The sequence below is a fragment of the Dysidea avara genome, chromosome 3, assembly GCF_963678975.1.
Source record: "Dysidea avara chromosome 3, odDysAvar1.4, whole genome shotgun sequence".
In the NCBI taxonomy this organism is placed as follows: domain Eukaryota; kingdom Metazoa; phylum Porifera; class Demospongiae; order Dictyoceratida; family Dysideidae; genus Dysidea; species Dysidea avara.
Window position 1 is genome coordinate 34,317,740 of NC_089274.1, and position 19,847 is coordinate 34,337,586.

Genomic DNA, 19,847 nt, shown 5'->3' on the forward strand with positions numbered 1-19,847 from the left:
TCTCTTCTTTGTGTTGATAGTATGTTTGATTTAGGATATAAACAGAACGACGTGATATTGTTATCTATTTCACAGAATGAGCCAAAGTGTACCAAAAGTTTACCAGTTAGAGTTTTCACATGTAGAAAATCTGTTCTGCTGTTACAGATGATTCCCACTGTCATTGTTGTACATTCCATGTACTTCCCTTTCAGACATTTGGAAGTCGGTGAGTTCTCCTGAAGCATATAGCAGACTGGCCAAGGACAACAAAACAGTAAAGTAATTCATGACTACATAGATCAGTTACCGTATTGCAGGCCTTTATAATTGGCTATAGATATTTACAATACTTTGACTGTCAGTAAACACCTAGATCACAAGATGTTTACATGTGTCCCTACATGTGTACAATTAAAGTCACATCACTCTTTGACATGCCTATTAGTGACGTGTTAGTGTTACAAGGGCTTAGACTTGATTTGATTTATAGTTAGCATCATGATCTAGTTCACTGAGTACATATATATATACGTTGTTTACATACTTAACTTGAAAACTAATAAAGCAGTAAACTACTACATGTTATACTATGTGATTTGAAGCCTTTGATGACTTTATAACAGAACTCACAATCATCACAGCTAACTCACTGGCTAGCAACAAGACAAACTGGCTATTCAGACTTGATAATTCAACCATTAGTCCACAGGTTGTGTACAATAAACAAAACTTTATCTTAGCATCAGTAAATAATACTGCCACTTCCTTCCTTGCATTCCATCTTTGTTTCTCGGCACTATAGATGTGTGCATGCAAGAAAGATAGACATGTTCATACCAAATATCATACATTGTGAACTGCCCACTCAGCCATTATCAATGGGATCAGGCTTAGCACCTACTTGGCTCAAACAGTTAAATGGCTTTGAAGGATGAATTGTGCTGAGCCTGAGCACATTGACAATTGTTCAGTGGGTAGTATCATGACTCTCAGTATGTATTCCTTTGTAGCCCATTTGTTGGTCCATAGAGAAGTGAGGAAGTGACAGTGGCATTACAAAAATGTACATTTTTGTACACAATTTGTAGAAAAATTTGGACTAGTGATTGAGCTAACATTATAGGCCCTAAAACATTTGTTTTGTTGTCAGCCAGTGCGTATGGTATGGGGTCATCAAAGACTCCAAAGTGGTATGATTACAAATGTGGAAGTATACATAGAACATATAGTTTGCTGTTTTTTATGTGTATGAAGAACTTTACTACTAAAAAATATGTATATACGTAATTACGTATGCATAATATATACACCATATCGTTTATGCACTACATTACAGGTGAACTAGATGTTTGCTATAGATAAATCAAACAGTTAACATGAACAGTTAGCTGATATGACATGATGTGACTCTACATGTACACATGTAAACATCTTATGATCTATGTGTTTACTGACAGTCAAAATATTATAAATCCAAAGGTCTACAGATGCCATATCTGCTGACTGTTCATATCAGCTGTTTGATAGTTATCATCCATAATTCACTTGTAGTGCATGAAAGATAAGACACACATAGCTGTACATATTTTAGTAGTGAAGTTGTTTATGCACTATTATACATTTTCTAATTATTTTACCCTAACAGAGTAAGACTTCAGTTAAAGCTTTATTGTAACGTACCAAGTATTCAATAGGCAATGCAAATACAGCCAGCCATTGCTAGTTGGTTAAGCTGATACTCACCTGCCACTATCCACCTGTCGCCAATGGTATTATTGCCTCCGATATCAGCAAACATGCCTGTGTTCTTGCTCAGTACACAAAATAACACACTGACAATGTAAAATTAACGTCTACACTACTACACAACCAAAAGAAAAGGCCTGTGAACAGGCTGTTAACATCTTTAAAACTAGTGCACCGTAACGAGGATAGACAAAATTATTTATGCGTTTCCAATCCATGTTACGTATAATATCTATGGTTAAAAGGGTGGTTAGCATGGGTGGGTCCAGGAGTTTTGTTTTCCAAACTTCCTGTTGCATCATAGTGCACACCTAAATCCAAGGGGATCTAGGGACATGCTCCCTGAGGAAATTTTTGTCTGATATTGAATCTGATAACAATTTTCACCAAAAAATGACATTTTAACACATATGTTAGGTACTTATTAATATAGGCTGCTTTTGTTGGCAGGACAGACCAAATAGTAAAGGTGTGAAGCAATGTGAAGTTTGAAGCATACAACAGACATAGATATCATTCACTCTCAGATAAACTATTTTTATGCGGTAGAGGTAAACTAAGTATCTACTAATCGTTTAAGACATACAAAATGTGACTGTTCTATTAGGGTAATTGATTGCTCTATTATAATTGCACTTTTGCAAAATACAATTTATTTATCTAAATATACTGTAAAGCCATCCCTGGTTAGCCACATGAAGAACAATGGTGAGTGCGTAAATGCATATATTTATAACCATAATGTGGAAGTTCTACTTTCAACTGGTACTTGGCCATGTGACCTGTTCACTGTCTGTCTAGGAATGTAACTTCACAGTTTAAGTTTAATGCCTGTAGCAAATACAATAGATTGAAGCAACAACTTGCTGCTAAGTAGCCAGTAGAGTCTTGTGTTCATGGCAATGGATCCCTTGTTTATGTTGAAGTTAAAGTGACACTTTTCATTCATGTTCTATTGTATGAAGAACTTGTCTTATTTAGGAAAAACACAAAATAAAAGCATAATGCATTTCTGAAAAGCATAAAAACAAGCATAATAGGCAGAAAATTGGGGAAATGCCAAAAAGCATAACAGGCAAATTTTGGAGCATAATAGACTCAAGCCTAGTACCCTAATGTACAGTGCTACCCATATACTCTGTTGTACAATATATTGAACTTATTTCCTTGTACTTGTTCGTAACAGAATTACGACTGGTACTCCCACACGTACCACATCAAAAGAACAGCCGTTTTCATCTGAACATGTTCCCCAACTATCAATAACTGAAGTGAAGATGTCATTACGCTTTAATTTCAGCTAATAACGTGTCAGTACCTATTATACATATATTGAAATCATCACCATCAAAGAGGAGGATGTTTAGCTATGTATCTAGTTTTTGACTGCATTGATGGCTGTGACTGAAATACTTGCATAATATAATGAAGGTGGCATGTGACTTGTATTGTTAACTTATCCATAAAAATTTATCAAGACAAAAAAAAAAATATGATTTGTGACAGTAAAATGATAATACAGGTAACTATATGTGCACTGTTCTGTGTACAGTATAAAATTGTCATAATCTTATGTTAGGTACTGACAACTAGAGACTGTTCTATATGTATACTGTGTTACAAAACTATAAATTGTGCTATTAAATTTAATATAATAAACAATAAAACATAGTAAAAAGGCCTTGTATAGGCTAAGTCCTCTTTGCCTGATGAAACTCATTCACATATTTGTGACTTCGTTCTGCTAGTTCCTCTAATGCAGGAGTCATAGTGTCTACAAGTAGAGGGAGTTCGTAGGTCTTTCTCTGTGAAGCATTAGGATCATCAATGTTGGAGGATCCACCGGGAAGTCGAGGGATTTCTGTACCATCAATTATAGCTATCCCGAGAAACTCATTACTAATGAGATGATGATTGTAAATGCTCAGTGTGAGAACAGATCCAGGCATGTCCAAAAGATTCTCTTCAACTTTACTAAAAAAGACAACAACAAAAAAAGTCTTAGGGATGTTGCGTATGTAAAACAGGCCACATTCGCATGCTACAGTACAATATTAGCAAGGTATGCATACATGTAGTATGTGCTAATGTAGTGAAATCCTTACAGTGAATAAGTAGCTATGTAATACTTTATTACAAAATTTGCTATTATCAATAGTAGCATGACTAAAATAAACCAACTGTCCATAATAAAAATAAAGCCTACATGCATAGTATGCAATACTGAAGTGAATATCAAGTTATTTTATAGCTATGTTTTCAGCTATGTTCTAACTATTATGTAGAATAGTACACGAAGCAGGAGTGGATTCAAGGTTTGGAAAGAGAAGGTACACTAGGTTAGTAGGTGTATCAGCAGGGGTGGAGGAGGGAACTTTTTAAGGAAGGGAGGATTTAGGCCAGACATTTTTATGCCGGGGCCTAGCTACATAACACTAAATTAGCCAAATACATGGTCTTATGGATCAGTGACAGTGATTTCTATACGTAATTTATGAAAGTTGTGCCTTGTAGTTAAGGTGACAGTTACCTGGAAGTCATGGTTTTGAAGCCATTGCAAACAAAGCCATACATCCTGCCTCAAAAATTCATTTATTGCAACATGTGATTAGTGTTTACATAATAATTAAAATGGCAGCTGCGCGTACTAAGGCCCATTGCCTTGTAACAAGAAATTTGTTACTATTGTGCGAGTATTATTAAAGAAGACATTCACTAAAGTAAGTAGAGTAGTTTAGAAGTTTTGTTCACAGGGATACGGGTGGTTCGCATGAAACTTAGGTGGCATACATCATTTGTGGTTTTGTATGGTATGCTAAAGTGTTAGTACAACTTTCTACATCAGTTTTTTCTTGTACACTAGTGAGGGAGACCTCTGTATTAGTGTAAAATAAGTAAATGGTTATTGCAGCAGGGCCGCATGTCGAGAAAAAAAGATTTTTGTATTGCCTATTGATGTTACAACAGGTTTTAGGTCCCTTCGCAGTGGCCAAAATGGTTTCAAAATCCCATAGCTGTGTTTCAGCCTGGCATAGGCTGAAGTTGTGTTGATTGCGCCCTGCTTATGTTGCTAAAGAAAAGATTACATGTTTTACTTCGCCATGATGTGCAACAAGCTTTGCGTAAACTGACGCCGAAAATATTTTTGCATGCTCTTACAATCGGCTCTATAGCGTTATAGTTCAGCATCTAATGGCCGTACAAATTATCATGTAGGTAGAAGAAGAGCTGGTCTACGATGTAACAGTGTTTGCTTTCGCGTAGCTCTACAAATGTGTTCACAACTGAATTTTAAAAATATCCTTCAAACCGGAAATTGTGAGGTAACTGCCACCTTAAGGCAGGGGTGGTTCCAGATCACTGAAACAAGTAAAGAAACAAGAGTCAAACAAGCCAGCATGTTAAACACACAGAAATCTCTATTTGTACTCAAATAAACATTTATACAGAAGCATTCTCAGTACTTATCTGCCCCTGATTTATGAAGAAACTACTGTTTTTACCTTAGTTTCTACCCATATCCATTGAGTCTTAATAGAGATCTCTCTGTGTTTAACATGCTGGCTTGTTTGACTCTTGTTTCTTTACTTTTTTCAGCGATCTCTATTCCCATGTTTTAATTTTTTAAATTACTTTTTCACTAATTTGCTACCATACCAATCTGGGTAAACTAAACTTGCCTTAACCTTGTTATTGGGTCTGCTTGCTGTGAGAAGGGCTTGTATAGGTATGTTATGAATCTGACACTACTGCTCTTGGAAGGACATTGAAGTGACCAAATAATGTTAAAGGCCATGATTGGCTCCAGCTTTAATGATAATTCCACCAGTATAGCTATCAAGGTTAGTGAGGTTATTTACATATAAATGTATGTTGTGCTGACAAGGCTACTTTTGCAAACATCTGATCACATTGTATATACGTATCCATAGTCACACATCTCATACTGCGTTCACAATTTTATACATTGCATAAGTCATGTACAGCTGATACTTACATATTAAACTTTGTGTAATATTCAGGGTTCAGATCTTTAGTTTTGTGCTGTGTCTTAACTGCTCCAAGGTGGAATCTACCCTTAGGCATCAGTGATATTCGTACATAAGGGTTACATGGACCTAAAGAATGCATGGAAAAGGTTGTACATGTAGAAACAAAAGTAATTGTAGTATGGAACATAAGCTGATCAAAGGTTGCTGAAAGTGTTACAAATAAGCTGTGTAGTATTGTGACTGACTATTATTATTAACTGGCTGTAATTAGAACTTGTAACACGTGTTGTCAAAAAATGAGTCAATTAAATTCTACTGTTACAAGCTGTATATGTACAGGTAGTTGGAAAAGATAGACATGGTTATAGATGTGGACGCTGACACAAACATTTTCAAAATTACCAGTTATTTTTCATGCCAGACATTGTTTTGCACAGTAGTCTTCGCTTCCATTTTGCATTTGCACAAGTGTGTAATCACACACTACATACTACAGTATATATGTACTCTGTGCACACATACCATATCCACACACACGTACACACACATGTACGCACGCATACACAACACACACACCATATAAATGCACTCACAACTATACACAGAGTAAACATTCACAGTACATCACACATACCGTGAGAACTCAAAGCTGGTAAATTTGTTGCCTTAACCACTGTAACCAAACAAAAATAATATTAAAAGACAAAATGTATGTATTTAGATACACTATGAGCGACAAATCACAACAACTCTGTTGGTAGTATATACATAATATCATACAGTACGATAGTACTGTATAGCAGGGACCACAAAGGAGTAGGCGTGGGCCACGAAATACCATCACCCAAAAACCAGCCTCAATTTTCCCTGATGACAATGAGGCAGTATTGGTTAGGTAAAACTAAGCCCAAACAAGCCTTCAGATCAACCCAAAATGCTTTCAACAAGTTGCCACGGAATTTTTAAAAAAAAATTATTCAATGGAATTTTCTACTGACTGACTGAGTAATTAACTGATGCCTTCAGACAAGCATAACTCGATAATGGCTAAGGCCACGGGCTTGATTTTTTCACTGCTCGATGTCGCTTCGGCCTGAGGTGCCTTTTGGCATACCACAGTATGTACAATACATTCTTCATGGACTTACCAATGTCCTCCTTTGTGTACCATTAATTTTTACTGAAAGCAAAAAGTGTCGATTTGGCAGTAGTATGTGATGGCTTCTCTTCATATCGGAAACCATCCATATTTTTCATAGTGGCTATTCGAAATCATCCGTATTTTGCATAGTGACTATTCTGATTGCAGAGGTACTTTTTGATCAGTTCTTGATTTGTACTGTTGTGTAATGGGTTGAACATAGCCAACAACGAAGCTTAATAGATACTTTACTTTTCAGACGATATAACAGGGGTGCAGCACCATTTCTTTTTTTCGGTATGCACGGATTGCAGAGGTACTTTTCAAACAGTTCTTGATCCGAAATGCTGTGTAACGGGTTGAACATAGCTGACAATGAAGCGTAATGGATATTTCACTTTTCAGACGATAATTGATATAGCTGGGATGCACGGTGCCATTTCAGATGCAGTATGTGTGGGTTCACCAGTCATTATAATTATTTACAAAGAAAGTTAACAAACAAGTACACAGAAATATTTGGAATTTTCAACTAGAATAGGGACCATAGCATATTGATAAAAAGTACTGAAACAAGTTGGAGTAGTGCATGATATTAAATCACAGTAAAACAATAAGAAGTGTTATATCCCTACTGTACTAAAGATACCATAATGGAAATGCACAGTAGGGATATAACACTTCTTATTGTTTTACTGTGATTTAATATCGTGCACTACTCCAGCTTGTTTCAGTACTTTTTATCGATGTGCTATGGTCCCTACTCTAGTTAAAATTCCAAGTTTTTCTGTGTACTTGTTATTATACAGTACAATGTAACATAGCAAGTGTAACATTTCTTTACCAGTAATTTCCAGAATTTGTTTGCCTTGAATGTATCCAACACTGAAGGCCAATACACCATTATCCCTGTCACCACTTCTCTGTACACAACACTACATCAATGATCACACTATAAACTATTATCCTTACAGTCTGTTTGGCCAGACACTTTAGATGGTTATCTATCAAGTCATCATCAGTTGCAGCCCATACATTCAAATTTGCAAGCAATTTCTAAGTGAGTTAGGTATTGTTTGTGTAATAATTGTGTTATGAATAGCAATGGACTTTAAGCCCTTATAAGTAAGCATAGTACAAAACTTGTATATACAATTAGGAGATCCAGTACCTTAAACGGCACAGATTTAATGCATTGTCCATCTTGCAAGCCATCACTGACAAGCATGATGCCCCTCACATGCAAGCAGTTTAGTACCATAATACTTGATTTCTAGTCAAGTCTGCAACAATTTTTGCTTGTTGGCTAACTGCCAGGGATTTATCTAGCCTAGGTGTGAAGTCCAGGTGTAAAGGCAAGTCTAATATACACCTAATCCAGTGACAAACCTTGTGGAAGGGAGTTTATATGTATGTATGTATTCATCATAATGTTGTGTTTAAATGCGTAGCTGCAGGTGTATGTATATAAAACAAATCTGCACTAGCTACATACAATGCATGACTGCTAGCTTTTTTCCAACAACATTTTCACATGTCTATGGATCCTTCTACAGATCCTTCTATTGACTAACAAACCAACTAAACTGATACATCATGGTAAACTACCCTTTTGAAGATCTTTACTTTTACCTTGACTAAACAGGCCAGTCTAGATGATATCAAAACATAATAATGAATGATCCAGCCACCCTTCTTCTGAATATAATCGCAAGGGCCTATAACAGATGAGCTCTTCCACACACTGGCTCCCAGAATACTTTATAAAACAGTACATACATTTCTTTCATACACATTGCACATCAGAATAATCTTGGGCACTGATTATTAGCCTTTGTTGAGTTTAAGTAGCAGTCCCAAGCATCATTTTATAAGTGCCAACAGATTAGTAGGTAAATGGCAAACAACCATTACCATTACCTCAAACACTTACAAACTCGTAGCACATCATGATTAATTTGTTGGGTGGGCACATCTCCACTTAACTTGTGATCTACTAGGCACTCTGGATATATGTGCTGTATTGTAGTGCAGTAGCTTGCAGCTATTGCTCAAATGTGCAGTTCTTATTTTTATAGAAGACTAGTTGCTAGAGTTGGCAACAGTGTGTGTGCGACTGTGGCAGACTGAAACATTAATTAATGGACTGTGAACAGAGATAAATGCAATATTTCTTTAGGTGGCCACCATAACTATAAACCTTTGCAAAGTATGCTAATACCCTGGCAAATGCCCAAGCATGCCAGAGTGTAGCTATGTATGCCCCTGCTGACTGCTGAACTTGATAGTAGCTGCTGCTTCTTTAGTATCCAGTCAGTATTCGTATTTGATTGTAATCTATTATTACTGTACACAGGTGCCCATAAGTGCTGCACCTTGTGGTTTTTATGGCATCCTGTTACATGTTATTGTTTGTTATAAAAAGTGGTGTTATATTTGTATGCATTTAAATTTAACATTGGTTATAATAAGGGTGGTTAGCATGGGTGGGTCCAGGAATTTTGTTTTCCAAACTTCCTGTTGCATCATAGTACACATCTAAATCCAAGGGGATCTAGGGACATGCTCCCTGAGGAAATTTTTGAAATTTTTGTCTGATATTGAATTTGGTAGCAATTTTCACCAAAAAATGACATTTTAACACATATGTTAGGCACATATTGATATAGGCTACTTGTACTTGCTTCTGTTGGTAGGAGCAGGCCAAATAGTAAAGGTGTGAAGCAACGTGAAGTTTGAAGCATACAAAAGACATGGATATCATTCACTCTCAGATAAACTATTTTTACGTGGTAGAGGTAAACTAAGTATCTACTAATCGTTTAAGATATACAAAATGTGACTGTTCTATTAGGGTAATTGACTGCTCTATTATAATTGCACTTTTGCAAATCAGTGTAAAATACAATTTATTTATCTAAATATACTGTAAAGCCATCCCTGGTTAGCCATATGAAGAACAATGGTGAGTGCATAAATGCATTTATAATCATAATGTAGAAGTTCTGCTTTCAACCAGTACTTGGCCATGTGACCTGTTCACTGTCTGTCTAGGAATGTAAGTTCACAGTTTAATGCCTGTAGCAAATACAATAGATTGAAGCAACAACTTGCTGCTAAGTAGCCAGTAGAGTCTTGTGTTCATGGCAATGGATCCCTTGTTAAGCAACCACAGTTGTGCTTCTGGCCTATGCCAATAGTCAACACAACCTAGATTTTGCTACATACAGTCTCTCTTATGTAGGGTTTCTGAGCATCCACACAAATTTCAGTGAATGCTTGATTCAAGACAGCACTTACACTCAAAAATGTCAGTGCAAATCAACTGTTTGAGATAGCAAGGTTTGGGCACCGCCCAAGGTAAAATATCACCAGAATTGATTTACCCTCACAATGACATGGTAGTATTGGTTGGGTAAAATCAAGCCCAAAAGTGCCTTCAGATCAATCCAAAATGCACAGATCAGAAGCATTTGCTTCTAGTACATATCTGCCTTTCACATTGCTTTGTTGAAATCATGTATGTATACAATATACCAGCTGGTTCACTGTGATGTATATGTGACTCATGTAAGTGTTGTTTGAGCATCATGTGATGAAGTTACAATCATTTTATAAGCAGAAATATGATTGGCTGAGGCCGTTTTCCCAAAATTACAACATATTGAAATAAACTGGGTAAAAATAGGTGTAGTACATTAAAACAAATATGCACATTTTAATCACTGCGTGCTCACTGAAGCAAAACTCAATTCAATAAAACTTATATACCATCAGATTTGCCTGTGCATGGAAAGTACGAGAATCTTTGTTTTGTGTTTGCACATCAAAAGGCTCATGAGCTTTAAGTGCTTATTTACGACACGGTAGAAATAAAGTTCACCATCATTGTTTCTTTGTTGGAATGCATGGCCTTCTTGTTTGTCCACACAGAGGAGTACATGGAAAGCTCAATACCTTAATGGATCTGCCAGTGCATGGTGGATATGTTAAGCCAAGTCCCGTCTCCGTGTAGCTTGTTTCAGTTGTGAGTTATAATCAAATAAATAAGCACCTGTAATTTATTTGCCATATTGTTGCTGTACAAATCAAATTTATTGCTGTGTAGCGCTATACTATTCACCATAAAAGGTTGAAACTTTGACTGTCCACTCCTTTGTTACTATAAATAACAGAAAAGGAATTCAAGGTGGCTGGTTTTTGCTCAGTTGGGCACAAATATTAGCATTCCATGCAGGTTTTTGCACAAATTGCTTGGCTTCATTTATTTTCTGTGCAATAGTTAACTTTGTGAAGGAGACAATATACCAACACACCTTGAAACACATTACAAGACATTTAGTAAATTATAGATCCTCTAACTTTGAAAACTCAATTAAGGCTAATTAATACTATTCATCAACTACATGCATGCAAGTCAGTAAATAGTCTTAATACACACCTTATATTCATCAGATTCCATTTTCTCCAATGGCAATCCATCTCCTTTAGCATGGAAAAATCTTTGTAACTCCTATGGGACACATAAGACCTGTATACACTAGTACACAGTAAATCAAGACACACAATGTTGTGTTGTGCAGCCAAGTCTTGGCATACGATAAACAATTATAGGAACCAAGAAAACACGATTTTCACGCATTCATACATCAGTAATGGCTGAACAGAAATAGTCCATTTTTCTGTACACGTGCAACATTTTCTTGGGGTGGGACCTCTTCCATACTAAATTTGAACTAAATTGATCCAGCTAACTTTGAGATATGCTCCTCAAATTTGTCTTATTTTCTTTGTATTTTCTTTATCTTCAATTATTCTTTTTACACCACTTATAAAATTTACCATAAGTCATGCAAGCTTTATTAAATTCTTTCTAAATTTGGTGAGTACAAAGAGTATTTATCTTGAAACTAGTAAAAAAGTTATGAGCGATTTTCAGAAATTAGTAGTGCAATTTTTGTCACAAAACTACTCACAAAAAACAAGTTATAACTTGGTGTTTTAGTAAGGACTTTTAGTTTTAGTTATAGTCAGTTTTGTCAATAATTTTAGTTTTAGTTATAGTAAATTTTCTTAATTCCTTTTGATTTAGTTATGGTTATATTCTCTGTGTTATTTAGTTTTAGTTAAAATCTTTTAACTACAGTAATATTTATATAAACGCTTTAGTTTTAGTAATAGTTTTAGTTGTACATAAGAAAATCTTTTAGTTATAGTTTTAGTAATTTTTTCCAATTCTTTTTAGTTTTAGATTTAGTTTTGGTAAATTATTCTGTTGTATTTTATACATGCAGTGGTCTGAGCAACATGGTGTTGTTTTAGTATAGAGTTTTAGTTTTAGTTATAGTAATCCTTCTTAGTTATAGATTTAGTTATGGTTATATTATTATCTTTGTTGTTTTGATTTTAGTTATAGTTTTAGTTATCTTTCTTATTAATTCTTTTTAGTTTTAGATTTAGTTTTAGTTGTAATATGGATTTGCTTTTAGCTATAGTTAACTAATATTATTTGCCTTACTAAAAGTACTTTTATATAGTTTAGTTATAGTTAACTAAAACAAAACTACTTGGTATGCAGATAGGCTCACCATCATAGTGCAAACTTTTTGTGATTTGAAAGCACTGAGAGCATTAGCAAAGGAGTTATAAAGCAGAAACAAGTGCAATCAAGATACTCTAATAGAACAGTACAAAAAAAAGTGTAAGACCATGTTGGAAAAAATTGCTCAGGGTTTCAACCAAGGACCTCTATACCTAGATGCTTAAACCATTTACCACTCTGCCACTGCTGTCAGTTGCTCATCTCGATTTCTACCTATAAATGGAAGTTCTAGTGTACTGCACCAGAATATAATCTATCTATGAAACTCTAGATTGTATTCTATGTGTGTTGCATTCAAAAAAAATGTATATTCTATTAGAGTACAAAAAATACTATACGTACATGGTAATCACGCAATCAATATACTCTAATAGAGCAGTCAGGATTTGTTGTCACATCTGCTGGCTAAACCTCTTATGTAATCTAGTTGAATTTTTCTTGCACATGTCAGGTAACTATCAAGGTACAAACCTTCAGTAATGTAATAGAAATTTGTTTAAATATTGGACAATGTGCTGAAAACCAACCATACATGCATATACCAGACAAATTTGAGATCTCTTTATAGCTATAGAGCAGTCATATACATGCAATATTCAGCAACTAATATGAAGTAAAGTTAGTACAAATGTCTCTTAAAATCTAGTTCTTCTGTTTACCTGTAGGAAAATGCCAGCATATACAAATACAAAAAGAAATGATACTAATAACAGCCAAGCTGTGAAATTGGATGCAGTCTTCAAAAATAGGCTGTTATGAAAAGATGTGATATCAAAGATGGCGGCCAAAAAATGGCTGCAATGACGTTATACTGTCACTTAATTTGTTATATTACAAATTAATTGACATAATATCATTGCTGCCATTTCTTGGCTACCATCTTTGATATCATATCTTCTTCATACTAGCCAGACTGCACCCTTTTTCACAGCTTGGCTGTTTTGGTTTAGTATTACTTACTGTAACAGTTTTCAAGAGGATTTCAGCTATGTCCTGAAAACAGCTTGGTATGACAATACATCAACACAGTGTATATATTAACCTGCTTCACTCGAGTGTTGTTGGCATTTTGTAAAGAGCGCAGAACTGTAATGTTCCAAACCTTCTCTAACATGCTATTATGCACATACATCATGATTTGTTACATACTATACAAGTTTACCCACCACTCCAAAACAAGAGGTGAGAGTGAATTATAAAATATTGTCAAGTTCTTTGTCAAGTATTGCATCAATGGATCGATGGCCTATTGTGAAATATTCTATTGTAGTGTGCATAAATTGAATACACAAATTTTCACCTTCACAAGACTTTTGGTCACTTTCATTTCACTTTGAATAATCTTTATATGGTAAGTGATATCATTGGACATCTGTATGTATGTATGTACAAGGGAACTATTCAACATAAGACAAACACACAATTGTCTTTTATTCACCTTTTCACTAACACTGGATACCACATCAGAAATGCGACTGTTTACATCACACTTAGAACTGCTTAGCAGATTGCAAAGAGTTCGATAAGATTCAGCAGCCTGGTCATCTCCTTCTACCACAGCCAGTTTTGCAACTAGTGCATCGAACTGAAGAGCTCTTGGTATGTTTGACAAGTCTTCTCTAACATACTCAATGTCATTTAGACATATGCACAACTATGTACATATTAGAAGGTAATATAGAGATTTAATGGCGATTACCTGTTTAGTGACTATGAATTCTTTAGAACTGGTATCATGAAAAAAATCCTTCTTCTTCAATCTATTGTGATTCTCTTCTACAAAAAGTTTGGCTGCATCAGTAATAACCTAAGAGAAGAAGAGTATTGTTTAACAGAAATGAAATATTTATGTAAGTTCACACACTATTTCTCGTCACATAAGAAAAAGCAAGTCATTACGCCACATATATAACTTTGTTATGGCTGTTAGAATATCAGCCACTGGAGCAACACAAGAACAACATTGAGGAACTGGTTTACCACTGGTTGTGCAAAACCAGAAGTGCACACAATTTATAGAATGATCAAAAGATTTTTCAGGAAGTCTCTAGATAAGTTACAGTCATTACAAGAAAAGGAGGCCATCATTGAATGCTCTATTAGAGAGTTTCAGATTTGTTTTAGTTTGCATAAGAGCAAAGCAAGTGTCTCAGGCCTTTGTGTTCTTACAGCATAATGTTAGTTGATAGATGAGATAAATTGTAATAATGAGTCACATTAAAGAATGGCAATTTAATGTGCATTTGCAAGACCTCTTATGAATTTACATTTATATTGCCAGATAAGTTGTAGCTGACTATATGTCTACAGGAATAAGGATTACTGTTGAACTGTTCTCAAGATACCAGACAAATACCTTTAAGTACCATTAAAACAGTAACCTTGATCGTAATGTGTTACCATAAACAATAAACAATTGCACAATTGTTCAATACAGCAACTATATCAGGCCATCCACCACTACACCACTGGTTTTTGTCAAGCCAGGTCCTTCACAGGCCAGAAACCACTATTCAAGCTCATCAAGTGGTCTCCTGTAGTTACAGCTACATATTTGCATGCTGTACAAAATCCTGGTAATTTTTTCTTTTCAGTATTTGTTACAAATATCAAAATGATCATTTTATTTGAAACAGGAGGAGTATTTTTAATAGAATAGAGTAAAATCTGGATATCAATTGGAAATAGCCATTCTTCCTTGCAAGAGTAAAAAATAAGTCAGCTACAAAACAACATGCATTCACACTACACTAAAACTAACAGCTACAAAAAACACGACTAAACAGCTAGCTTAAAAATCACACACACACATGCACACACACACACACACGCACGCTACAAAAATGGAAAATTACAATTTATCTAACACTCATGTATAATAATTATTAGCTTGGCATTCAATCAAATGTTCTTATATAAGGTTGAAAGCTATGATTGTAGCTCAACTCTTTTTGTCTGAACTGCACATTGATTCTATTCACTGGGTTACTTACAGAAGTTTAAATAAAGAAGTTGTGTAATTACAAGTTATGAAACAATGAACAACAGCAACTCAAGTTTTTCATGATTGAACTTTTAAGTATATAACTTTGTTTGTGTGCATATACAGCTATTCAAGCTTAGAAATAGCAATGATAAAATCACATTTTACTGTAATGTACAGTGTGACACATGAAAATCACGTCCACTAACTGGTACAGAAAAGATATTCTTACTCTCCATAAACAGCAGAATAGATCCATTGGTTGATGGAAAACGCTTATTAGTTTCAGACGGCAAACTCAGCCACCTACTTACCTAATCTTATGATGCTTAAAGATAGAACCTTTAGAAGTTTCATAGCATATGTATTGTTAATCTAGAAGTAGTCTCAGTGCAGTATGCTGCAAATTATATATGTGCATACATACATACACAGACATACATACATACATACATACATACAAACAAACGTACGTACATACATACATACATACATACATACATACATACATACATACATACATACATACATACATACATACATACATACATACATACATACATACATACATACATACATACATACATACATACATACATACATACATACATACATACATACATACATACATACATACATACATACATACATACATACATACATACATACATACATACATTAGAGCTGTAAATCTGATAACAAATTCAAAACCGGTTATCTGGTAACCAATAACTGGCAGTTAACCGGTTAACTGGTTCCTGTGTAACACAGTGGTATTGGCAGACATAATGATACTCAACATGCCTGGTTGAAGCTTTAGGGTGGTACCAAAGTGACCATCAACATCCTGTCTTACAATAACAGTTGTTACAATCACATATTTACACATGCTTTGAGGTTATGTTATGATGTTAACACTTGTCAGCAGGGGTAATTTAGGGTAGGTAAAAACAGTGGGCCTGGGGACCAAAGGACCCAGGACCAGGGACCCGCGGAAATCCAACTCTTCTTGAAATTTTATACACTTTACAGTATTCTATACTTTTACTAGGTACCTCTGCAAGTAGTCTTGCATGGCCAATCCACTCTTCCCCCCCCCCCCCCCCCTTCACGGCATCTCGCACGATGTTTACACCAATTAGAGATTATGAGTGCCTCTGAAAAAGTGTCTGAAGCTGACTGCATTAATTATAGGTCACTCGCTTACTTCCCCAGAATCATATTTGTTTGCACAATGTTTCTAAACTTTAGTAGCTAGGTGACATAATAGACTAGCATGCTCATTGTGCAGCAGGTGAACAATTGCTAGCTATGCCAAGCTAAACAAGTTCCAGCAGCTCTTCATATGTCATGGTGTATGTGCACAATGTTCCTAAACTACTCTAGTAGCTAGGTGGCATGATAGACTAGTATGCTTACTGTGTAGCAGGCAGTGGCCTATACATGAAGTCAGCTTCAGACACTTTTTCAGAAGCACTTATAATTTCTAATTGGTGTAAACATCATGCAGGAGCTGTGAGGGGGAAAAAGTGCATTAGCCATGCAAGACTACTTGCAGAGGTACCTAGTACAAGCATAGAATACTGTGAAATGTATAAAATTCCAAGAAGAGTTGGATTTCTGTGGGTCCCCGGTCAGGGTCCTTGGTCCCCGGGTCCACTGTTTTTACCTACTCAGTAATTTATGGTTTGCCAAGTGGGTGGGCAAAAACCAGTTTAAAGGCCTCTTAACCGGTAATCGGCTGACCTAGACAATACCCAGTTAATTACCATACCAGTTTACAGCACTAACATATATATATATATACATACATATATATATATATGTAACACTTTCACACCTCAGATCAAAGGAATTCTTTATGCTACAAATGTGATGTGGCACACTTTGCAGTGCGACATCTGGATGTTGTACTGCTGGACAGTTCGTTACTGCATTCAACTCGTGCTGACAACTCGTGCAGACAACTTGTTATTGCATTCCACAAATTATACAGTTTTAATGCTTCTTACTATTGAATACTGTAGTATAAAGTATATAAACCTAAATGAGCAAGATGCACTTTACATTGTGGATTTCAGTGATCTCCTGTGACTTAAAATTGAGCCTCCTGTGGCTCTTGATTGAGACCAACTGAATCCCACAATCAAAGCTGTCTCTTGGTGATATAGGTTTCTTATACATTTTGAAAACCTTACATAGTAAATACTAGTATTATGAATACACAGAAAAATTTGGAATTTTCAACTAGAGTAGGGACCATAACACATTGATTAAAAATGCACAGTATGGATATAACACTTCTTAATGTTTTACTGTGACTTAATATCATCCACTACACTCCAGCTTGTTTCAGTACTTTTATTGATGTGTTATGGTCCCTACTCTAGTTGAAAATTCCAATTTTTTCTGTGTACTTGTTTGTTAACTTTTTTTGTAAATAAATGTGACTGGATTTTGGAAAATCACCTTTGTGGGCACATTGTTGATTTGGAGAAAAACGCATTTTAATAATTTAAAGCTTTGTTACTCACCAGCCTTGGCAGCTACACGTATGGAATTTTCAGCAAAGATGGAGCAATTCACAACCTTTAAGAACAGCTAGTGACCAAGGTAATCAGAGTTTCCTGCCTTTTTAGATAGCTTTTTTCACCAGTGTTGCTGTATCACAAGTCCTCAAAGAGGGGTGGAGGGTGGGGGGTGGGCAAGAGATAGACTACAAAATGGACGAGAATGGTAATTGAAGACACCAGACCACAAAACAGCCCGTCAGAGGCAGGAAATAGACCAAAATCTCACAAAACAGACATACATCACACATTCAGCACCCTGCTTGTCTGTCCAGAGTATATGAACCTCCCAAAGCACTTCCCTGTTGTTCACACACCTGTACAGATGTCTGGTGAGGTTATACAGGCCACCAGAGAACAACCAACCAAAAGCAGACCCGACAAGTTGAAGACGAGTTTGATATGGAAATTGTTAGCCTGATAGTGCAGCAACTTCATGCTGGTGTTATCTCACTTTTGGCTTTTGCACCCATACGATTGATTTTGTAAATACTATCACAAATTATTATGACTGGTGAACCCACACATACTGCATCTGAAAAGGCACCGTGTGCCCCAATTATCGTCTGAAAAGTGAAGTATCCATTATGCTTCATTGTCAGCTATGTTCAACCTGTTACACAGCATTTCAAATCAAGAACTGTTCAAAAAGCACCTCTGCAATCCATGCATACCGAAAGAAAGAAATGGTGCCACATGCCCCAGTTATATCAATTATCGTCTTAAAAGTGAAGTATCCATTATGCTTCATTGTCGGCTATTTTCAACTCGTTACACAGCAGTATGAATCAAGAACTGTTTGAAAAGCACCTCTGTAATCAAAATAGCCACTATGACAAATATGGACGATTTCCGTTATGAAAGGAAGCCATCACGTGCTATCGCCAAATATATACTTTTCAGTGTCAGCAAAGATGAATGGGACACAAAGAAGGACACTGGTAAGTCCATAAAGAATGCATTGTACATACTGCAGTATGCCAAAAGGCACCTCTCTGGCCGAAGCAACGTCGAACAGTGAAAAAATCAAGTTCGTAGCCTTAGCCATTATCAAGTTACACTTGTCTGGAGGCATCAGTCAGTCAGTCAGTAGAAAATTCCGCTGAATGAAGTATTTTTAAAATTCTGTAGCAACTTCTTGAAAGCGTTTCGGGTCAATCTGAAAGTTTGTTTGGGCTTAGTTTTACCTAACCAATACTGCCTCATCGTCACCAGGGAAAATTGAAGCTGGGTTTTGGGTAAAACTACTTTAAAAAGTATAACATATTAGTTGCAACATTGGAAGTTGTGCATTGCCTGATATATATGCACGATGCCCGGCGTGCGACCTCCAACGTTACACACATGCACACACACACGCACACATACAATATATATATATATATATATATATATATATATACAATATATATATATATATATATATATATATATACAATATATATATATATATATATATACAATATATATATATAGTCAAATGTACAAGTACCATTTATACACACATACAAAACATACTGAAAATATAATTTGATACCTCAACAATTCCAATAATAAAACCATAAGATTCAGACACCATTGGCCAGTGCACTTTATTCCAAAATGTTATTAACTATACAAAAGAACACCAAGTTACTGGATAAGGTACTAGATAAGTTACATACACAAAAGCACATGCACAGTACAAACATATTCTACTTCTGATATATGTATATACATGGTTGGGTAAACACATAAGCACGTACTTACCCTCTTAAAGGAAAGAGTAGCACTTAAAGCAGATTGAGAAAACTTGACATTTTCAGTGACAGTATCAACCTATGAAATGCAC

At 35.6% G+C, this 19,847-nt stretch overlaps 1 protein-coding gene across 1 annotated transcript in view; it reads right to left on the reverse strand.

Annotated features, from left to right (window-relative positions):
- Positions 1–3,160: 3,160 nt before the first annotated feature.
- Positions 3,161–19,847, reverse strand: part of LOC136250810 (protein unc-13 homolog 4B-like) — a 64,350-nt gene continuing 47,663 nt past the window's right edge. Inside the window, exons 23-36 of the mRNA XM_066043115.1 lie at positions 19,766–19,834; positions 19,554–19,628; positions 14,163–14,270; positions 13,902–14,117; positions 13,764–13,835; positions 13,630–13,709; positions 13,506–13,578; positions 13,424–13,456; positions 11,303–11,374; positions 7,834–7,917; positions 7,706–7,784; positions 6,355–6,393; positions 5,726–5,846; positions 3,161–3,702 (exon numbers count right to left, since the gene is read on the reverse strand). Of these exons, the coding sequence (XP_065899187.1) occupies positions 3,420–3,702; positions 5,726–5,846; positions 6,355–6,393; positions 7,706–7,784; positions 7,834–7,917; positions 11,303–11,374; positions 13,424–13,456; positions 13,506–13,578; positions 13,630–13,709; positions 13,764–13,835; positions 13,902–14,117; positions 14,163–14,270; positions 19,554–19,628; positions 19,766–19,834 (1,404 nt within the window). The 3' untranslated portion in view covers positions 3,161–3,419. The remainder of the gene's footprint in view (positions 3,703–5,725; positions 5,847–6,354; positions 6,394–7,705; positions 7,785–7,833; positions 7,918–11,302; positions 11,375–13,423; positions 13,457–13,505; positions 13,579–13,629; positions 13,710–13,763; positions 13,836–13,901; positions 14,118–14,162; positions 14,271–19,553; positions 19,629–19,765; positions 19,835–19,847) is intronic.